Source organism: Sapajus apella, unplaced genomic scaffold (assembly GCF_009761245.1).
Source record: "Sapajus apella isolate SASKATOON/1434 unplaced genomic scaffold, GSC_monkey_1.0 scaffold21, whole genome shotgun sequence".
NCBI classification, from domain to species: Eukaryota; Metazoa; Chordata; class Mammalia; order Primates; family Cebidae; genus Sapajus; species Sapajus apella.
This window is the reverse complement of record NW_022436961.1, coordinates 1,186,600-1,195,322: the sequence shown is the minus strand read 5'-3', so window position 1 is coordinate 1,195,322 and position 8,723 is coordinate 1,186,600. Positions and strand designations below refer to the sequence as shown.

The 8,723-nt window shown below is 39.8% G+C and overlaps 1 protein-coding gene across 4 annotated transcripts in view; it reads right to left on the bottom strand.

Moving 5' to 3' along the window:
• Window positions 1–447: 447 nt before the first annotated feature.
• RNF170 (ring finger protein 170) overlaps window positions 448–8,723 on the bottom strand; it is a 48,068-nt gene continuing 39,792 nt past the window's right edge. For 3 of the 4 annotated variants that reach the window (XM_032288042.1, XM_032288043.1, XM_032288045.1), the window contains 2 exons: window positions 7,020–7,130; window positions 448–1,173 (listed from right to left, as the gene is read on the bottom strand). In XM_032288042.1, coding sequence (XP_032143933.1) covers window positions 904–1,173; window positions 7,020–7,130 — 381 coding nt within the window. In that variant the 3' untranslated portion in view covers window positions 448–903. Of the gene's footprint in view, window positions 1,174–7,014; window positions 7,131–8,723 lie in introns of those variants that run through there. The other variant, XM_032288044.1, reaches the window with a different exon arrangement.

The window sequence follows — 8,723 nt, the reverse complement described above, 5'->3', positions numbered from 1 at the left end:
GTCCAATCTGTTGCTACAGTTAATCAGTAATTTCTGTTGTCAAATGTGAATACTGTTCCCTGTACCTTCCTATGGACTTTGATGCTCAAAGACATGAAGATCCACGTTCTTCAGAAATGCATCAGGCTACTTTGTGTTTACAGCATCACACAGGTTCCTAAAACAATCTCCCTTTATAAATTACTTTTATAGCTACTATGAAAGGATAAACTCTTGTTTAAATGTCATAACTGTGAACATCAAGTGTGCTGACTGGAGATAAATGTTTTTCATCTTAATTCTATTGATTAAAATGTGTTCTGTAAACTAGAATATGATACCGAAGTATGAAGTTCAAGTTTCTTCTTTCAGTTCCAGCTGATAAAAAATAATTATACCAGAATGAAAAAGCAAAACTGCTCCAAATGCACAAAACTTAGCTAGCACTAAAAGAAATACTGAATTTTCCCCAATAGTGTATAATATTTTATTGTAACAAAAATATTTAGAGGAATTTCACAGCTATATATCATCATATAGGTACCCGCTGAGAAGAAGGTAGATAAACTGTACATTTAACAATATTTTACTACACATCCAATTAATCTAAGTAATTTTGGGGAAAAGAAAAAGATAAAAGAATCCCTTTTTATGTAATTTCATATTTTTTCCAGACAACATAGAATCAAGATACAACTGTAGATCATTATAATTCTAAACTTAACATTAGAACCTGCAACATGTGAAAATTCCAGTTATATATTCCTAGGCATTTGTCAAATGATTATCAAAGGTTTGTCTTATAGTGGTTTTATGTTTGTGAGATAATACTCCATTGCTTCATTGCTTTATACTGCCATGGGTCCTTCTGTTTGACGTTACACATTAGCTCAGATATCCTAGTAAACTTAGTTTTTTTTTTATTCATCTGGTTAGCCTTTGGGTTATCACTTCTCGATACATAATTGAGATGTAGATAAGCAATAAAAAGATGACAAAGAAATCATCTAGAAAGCCTAGAATTCCAAACAAGGCTTCAGGTACAAAATCTAGAGGGGATATAAGATAGAAAAAAGCTCCCATTAAACAAAGTATTATCCTGATGCGAAACATCCAGAAAAGGCCCCCGACTGAAAACATTTCCCTGAATGCATGCCTCAGTAAAGTGGGTAGATCCATAATTCTCTCCATAATCTGGTAGAGGGAAAAACAAATATTATGATTTGGCATCTAATGTGTCAGATTTCAAAATAATACAATTTTCTTACAATATGTAAACATTGTTAAGGTGAATTAAGGAGTTACACACTGATTGAACATCATATTTTCTAATGTGTTATATTTAAAAATAGCTCTTCGAATACAAGTTCTTACAAAATAGGTCTTGGTGAAGATAATTGAAAAGCAACTAAAGTGTCATCAAGCTTAATATATGGGATACAGTAATGCAAAACTCAAGTCACATCTGATTTGAGTTAGTAAAATAAACCAAAGAACCTAGTACACAGGATTAGAGTCTGAGACTTCAGCTTAAGTCTCAGTTTTAAAGTCAGACAGATCTGGGTTTGAATTCAAAATCAATCACTTATTAGCCAGGTGATCTTGGGAACAGCTGCTTAACCTACTAGAGATAATTCAACAACTAACGGAGTATGCGCAAGGACTATTAGGAACTAAAAGGTTCCCTGGCAAGCAGACTAAAAATTCAAAAGAACAAAAATAACTAAAAGGCATACTGTGTATGAAAGACCTTTATAATTTCCCAGCTGATGTAGAAGTGATTATACATTAAAGACATAGGAACTCTGATGTTTAAATAGTTTAAAAATAGCGGTGAAACTGATTCCTTCTGGTGAATCACTTCCTCTGGTCATTCCTCTGCTATGTTTAACAATCTGTGTAACAATCATACACCCAACTCTGGATAGGCATTTTATGCAGCCAGATAAATTGAGAGGAAGATGGAGACAAAAATAACTGAACAAGTGAGGAGAAAATAGTTTTTATAACCCCCAGACCAAGAGAAAATCATCTTGTGACTTCTTCTGGAACACTGGTCACCAAAGTACAAGAATGGTCGTTTCAAAATCACTTTCTATCTTCTGTGGAAGAACTAACATTTGAAGCAAAACAGCCTTACAGCTTTCACAAAGTTTACAGTAAATGACTTTAGATACTCTAACAAACAGCCAGAATGTTTTTGACCACCTTTCTGTTCTTTTTCTGAGGTATTTTGTTCACTTGTAATATGGTATCATCATTTATACAAAATATATAATAATTAGACAAGAAATATGAAATGACTTAGTAAGAAATGTTTTTGCATAAACTGACTCCAACTTTGAAGGAGGCACAATATTAAAGAACGAAATGATTTTATTATAATTTCATCACATACCAGGCTTTTTTACTCATTAAATATCTGACACAAAAAATAATTGACATTTTAAATAATAAATAAATAAATAAATAATCCACATTTAAAAAATATGAATGAAAAATTTTAAAGGCCAGGTACGGTGGCTTACACTAGTAATCCCAGCACTTTGGGAGGCCAAGGCGAACAGATTGCTTGAGGCCAGGAGTTTTGAGATTAGCCTGGAAAACATGGTGAAACCCTGTCTCTACCAAAAATACAAAAATTAGCTGGGCATGGTGGCACACACCTGTAATCCCAGCTACTCAGGTGGCTGAAGCATGAGAATTGTTTGAATCCAGGAGGCAGAGGTTGCACTGAGCTGAGATTGCACCATTGCCTTCTGGCCTGCGTGACAGAGCGAGACTCTGTCTCAAAAAGAAAAGAAATGAAGAAAAAAAATTTTAATGACTTTTTAAAGTTCAGTAGTAGCTCCTGAATTTGAAACAGGTTGCATTTTTAAAGAACCATCCTATAGATGTCATTTGAGGCTATATAAAAAAAATTGCTGAATCAAAATTACAGAAGAGGCTCCCAAACAATTATGGAGGACAACATGATTGGATTAAGCTTTTTTACTATTCAATGAAAAATAGGTAAATTTACCCATTATCATTCATAACAGTTGAAACTGTATGCCCTGAAATGCACACGACCTCACACAACAAGGGAGCATGAGCACACGTCTTTTTAACATTGAAGCATCTAAATAGCTTAATATATTCGGCTGGGAGCAGCAGTATCAATTCTTATCTTAATAGTAACTCATTCATTTATTCAACAAACATTAAGGCATCGAATTTGGCACTGGTGAATAAGTTAATTTGGCAGTGGTGAATAAATAAAAATGGTCTTTACCCTTATGAAGCTTTTAGTTTACTGAGAGAAAGATAATGAACAAGAATTGAGTGCTATCTATGATAAACACCATAAAGGAAAGGTACAGAGGGCAGCCATAGAGCAGGGAAAACTCTAAGGAGGGTCTACTTAACATAGTTGTCATCTAGAGACTGGCAAATCACCATGAGAGCAGAAGGACACGCATTCCGTGCAAAGGAAGTGTCAGGTGTGACAGCCTTAAGGTGGAAGGAGTTTGTGTGTGTGCTGATTGCTGAGAGCAGGGTGGTCAGTGAGGCGGTTGACAGAAGATTTGGAGAAGGAGGAAGGACCGGATCATGCAGGTCCTTGCAAGCCACAGTAAGGAGTTGGAACATTCAAAAACATTGGGCCGCATGCAGTGGCTCATGTCTGTAATCCCAACACTTTGGGAGGTTGAAGCAGGTAGGGACCACTCGAGCCCAGGAGTTTAGGACCAGCCTGGACAACATTGGCGAAACCCCTTCTCTACAAAAACTATATAGCCAGGTTATGGTGGCATGCACCTGTAGTCCCAATTACTTGGAAAGCTGATGTAGGAGGATGGCTTGAGCCCAGGAGGCAAAGGTTGCAGCAAGCCAAGATTGTGCCACTGCAGTCGAGCCTGGGCAACAGAGCCAGACCCTGTCTCAAAACAAACAACAAACAAAATGGAAGTTTTCAAACATGAGATCATCATGGTCTTATTTATGTTTAGAAAATATTTATCAGGCTGCTATGGCAGGGAAAAAAGTAGAAGTGAGGAGGCCACTGTGATTGCCATGAGCAGAGATGACAGGGCTGGACTAGCACACTAAGTCTACAGTGATTGAAAGAGGTAGACACAGGCTGGGCATGGTGCCTTATACCTGTAATCCCAGCACTTTGGGAAGTTGAGGGGGTGGCTGGCTTGAGTCCGGGAGTTTGAGGCCAGCCTGGGCAACATGGCAAAACCTAGCCGCTACAAAAAATTAGCCAGGTGTGGTGATGCACACCTGTGGTCCCAGCTACTTGGGAGGCTTAGGTGGTAGGGTGGCCTAAGCCTGGAAGGCTGAGGCTGCAGTGAGCTGTGATCGCACCACTGCATTCCGGCCTGGGAAACAGAGTGAGAACCTGTCTCAAACAACACCACCACAGCCAAGACATTTTTATTCTTTTTGAGACAGGGTCTCACTCTATCACCCAGGCTGGAGTGCAGTGACATGACCATGGCTCACTGCAACCTCTGCTCCCCAGCTCATGCAATCCTCCCACCTCAGCCTCCCAAGTAGCTGTGACTACAGGTGTGGACCACCACGCCCAACTAATTGTTGTATTTTTTGGTAAAGACAGGGTCTTGCCAAATTGCCCAGGCTGGTCTCAAACTCCTGAGTTCAAGTGATACACCTTCCTCAGTCTTCCAAAGTCCTGGGATCATAGGTGTGAGCCACTGCGCCCGGCCAGCAAGGATGTTTTGTTGCAGTAAAAATAACAGGATACCCCAAAAATACAAAGAAAAGAGGATTACTTATAGATCAGATGAGAGGAATGAAGAAGAGGAGGAAATCAAAACTGAGAAAAGAACAGACTATCTAAAGGAGGGAATCAGCTCAATACTCCATGTTAAGTTAGAGATGCCTGGGGAACACCCATGCTGAAATGAAAGAGAAGCAGTTGGATATACAAAGTCTGGAGCTCAGAGGAGAGGTCTGGGCTATCCATATAGATTTGGATTTAGTATGTTCTAGTTTTTGAAGTACTAATCTGGTTTTACATTTCTTTTTTCTTTCTTTTTTTTGAGACAAAGTCACACTCTGTTGCCAGGTGGAAGCACAGTGGCGTGATCTTGGCTCACTGCAACCTCCGCCTCCAGGGTTGAAGTGATTCTCCTGCCTTAGCCTCCCGAGTACCTGGGACTACAGGTGCATGCCACCATGCCTGGCTAATTATTTTCTATTTTTAGTAGAGACAGGGTTTCACCATGTTGGCCAGAATGTTCTCAATCCCTTGACTTCATGATCCGCCTGCCTCGTCCTCCGAAACTGCTGGGATTACAGGCGTGAGTCACCGCGCCCGGCTTCAGTTTTACATTTCTAAGAATGTGTTAGATTTTGAGAAAACAAGAATGAGTCAGTAAAATGTGCTAGTTTTTGATTTATCAAATACTTCTGGGTTAGGAGCATGGGGGAAGAAAGGTTAACTGTAAAATTAACGTGTTTTTTAAAAGCAGAATTCTTTTAAATAGCTAAGAGGACATATAAACATATCCCTCCAAACCTGGAATTTTTTTTTTTTTTGAGACAGAGTCTCGCCCTGTAGCCCAGCCTGGAGTGCAGTGGTGCGATCTCGGCTCACTGCAGTCTCTGCCTCCTGCCTCAGCCTCCTGAGTAGCTATATTTTTAGTAGAGACAAGGTTTCACCATGTTGGCCAGGTTGACTCCTGACCCCGTGATCCACCTGCCTCTGCCTCCCAAAGTTCTGGGATTACAGGCCTGAGCCACCGTGCCTGGCCTTTTTTTTGAGACAGAGTTTTACTCTGTTGCCCAGGCTAGAGTACAGTGGCACGATCTTGGCTCACTGCAACCTCTGTCTCCTGGGTTCAAGCAATTCTTCTGCCTCAGCCTCCCCAGTAGCTGGGACTACAGGTACAAGTCACCATAGCCAGCTAATTTTTGTATTTTTAGTAGAGACGGGGTTTCACTATGTTGGTCAGGCTACCTCAAATGATCCACCTACCTCAGCCTCCCAAAGTGCTGGGATTACAGGCATAAGCCACTACACCCAGCCTAAACCTGGAATTTTTTTTTTTTTTTTGAGATGGAGTTTTGCTCTCGTCACCCAGGCTGGAGCGCAACGGTGCGATTTTGGCTTATTGCAACCTCTGCCTCTGGGGTTCAAGCAATTCTTTTTCCTCAGCATCCCAATTAGCTGGGACTACACGTGCCCACCACCATGCCCAGCTAATTTTGTATTTTCAGTAGAGATGGGGTTTCACCATGTTGGCAAGCCTGGTCTCGAACTGCTGACCTCAGGTGATCCACCGCCTCGGCCAAAGTGCTGGGATTACAGGCGTAAGCCACTGCACCCAGCCAACCTGGAATTTTTTTAAGGGAACATTTCAAACAGGTGGCTAGGGCAATTAGAATAAAACACAACTGTGAAACTGTTGAAGTTTTCTGTTGTAACTTTTCTCAAAAGATAAACGGTGTTTTAGTATCACATAGAGTCACTAGTTTTCTGTTTCCCTTTAATTTTTTATATTGCTCTGTGCAGTTTCTTTTTCATAAAAACTTTTATAATGCTGTTTGTTTTTTAAGAAAGAAAATTGTAGTCCTTCGGAAAGCTGTAACATAGTGACTGGCAACAATGAAGGTAAAAACTTGACCCAACACATATAATGAGATTTTTCTTTTTCTTGTTTTTTGAGAAGGGTCTCACTCTGCCACCCAGGTGGGAGTGCAATGATGTGATCATGGCACACTGCAGCCTTGACCTCCTGGGTTCAGGTGATCCTCCCACCTCAGCCTCCCAAGAAGCAGAGACTACAGGCATGTGCCAACAAGCCTGGCTAATTTTTTGGTATTTTTTGTAGGGATGGCGTTTCACCATGTTGCCCAGCTGGTCTCAAACTCCTGGGCTCAGGTGATCCGCCTGCATTGGCCTCCCAAAGTACTAGGATGACAGGTGTGAGCTACTGTGCCTGGCCGAGACTTTTCATAGTCAAATACTTGTTGGTAAACCTCACTTTACAAAAGAGAAGTAATGTGTCTTCCTCTTTTGTATTACTTACAGATCTGGGCTGTCCTGAGAATCTCCGGTTATAATCATTAATATCCTGATGCAATCTCACAACATCCTGAGACTGATCATCATCACCAAATACCGTTAGGAGTAAGGTTACCTGCATATTATAGAAAAAAAATTATTTCAACTTTCTTCATCATTATGTTTTTTTCCATTTTGTGTTATTATTCAATAGAATGATAAAGGCTTCTAAATTTATATTTCACTCATTTTTAAATAAAGGCAACCTGGGGAAGGAGAGTAAGTAATTATTTTGCAATAAAATCGAATGCAATATAGAATTTTAACCCCTATAAGATAAACTAAGCACCATATCCAACTACTGGTCTAATATTTGCCTGTCCATACCAGGAATAAATTCAGTAGTTCTCTATTTGGGCCACCAGATATCTGAAGATATAAGAATGATGAGGTAACATTCAGGAGGAAGGTGACATAAAACATATAACTGTCACTTTAAGACAGAACAATTATGGTTTTCTTTTTTGGTATTAAAATAATGATTGGTTACTCTTACTGGTATTTGAAAGATCTTTGAATGCTACCAACCATAATATAAAGATTAAGTTATTTCAGGGACCAGCTCTCAAACAATTCCTACTATAATAAAGAAATTCTTGCTATTGTTATATAACATAATACATTTAACCCTGCTTCCTTCATGATTGTGGTAAAAAGAATATACAAATGTCCCAGAACCATACTGGTGTAATCTGAAGGTAACAGACAGTACCTTGAAAAATAAATACATTTTAGGACATAACATCCCTTTAGAAAATGGTCACTAATTTTGTTCTCGCTTCAGAAAGAAAAAAAAAAAAAAAAAGAAAATGGTCACTAATGATTATATGATGACATATAAATGGGAAGAAGTGGGGGCTGATTTAGTTTTAAATCATGTTTTTATCCTTCCTCAGTTCAGCCTTAAAACCAAGGCTTCCCACTGTGTAGATGCTTTCCAAGCAGCTAAACAAAGGAGTGACTAAGCACAGAAGGTGGTAAGAACAGCAAGTGCAGCCATTTCTTCCTTCACAAATTTGTTAATAAAAAATGCATTATTTCGATACACGTTAATGGGGCACCCATGGCGGGCCAGGTACTCTGCTAAGTGATAGGTATGCCAAAAGAAAAAAAAAAAAAATGAGGACACAACCCTGCTTCAGGGTGACTACAACACCCACAATAAAAGGGGAGGCAGACCTGGCCTACAGCCTTATATGGCCCTGAGGCAGGTGCAAGAATGCTGCTGTGAGAGGGAGGATCTCTTCTGCCCAGGGTGGCCAGGAAGCCTGACACTGAGCTGAGCCTGGAAACGGAGGTAGGACTGTAGTTGGTGTGCATGCATTCAAGGGGAGAAGTGGTGAGTGTGTTCCAGTCAGAGGCAGCAGCCTGTACATTTGCTATTTCCATGACCATTTACTGAAGGGGACTACTGAAAACAGGAGGTAGAACAAGCACTTGCCATCTGTCTTGCACCCAGGATGAATAACTCTTAGCTTAGGGAACCAAATGCTACTATATTAAGACAACTTGATCTCAACCTTCTGAGCCTCTAGTCAATTTATGGATAGTACACAGGATACCACTGGCCACTGTACACATGCCCTTTGAAAAGTCATGGGCAAAACCAAGAAGAGGAAGGAGCTGGAGTTTTTTTTTTTTTTTTTTTTTTTTTTTTTTTTTTTTTTTT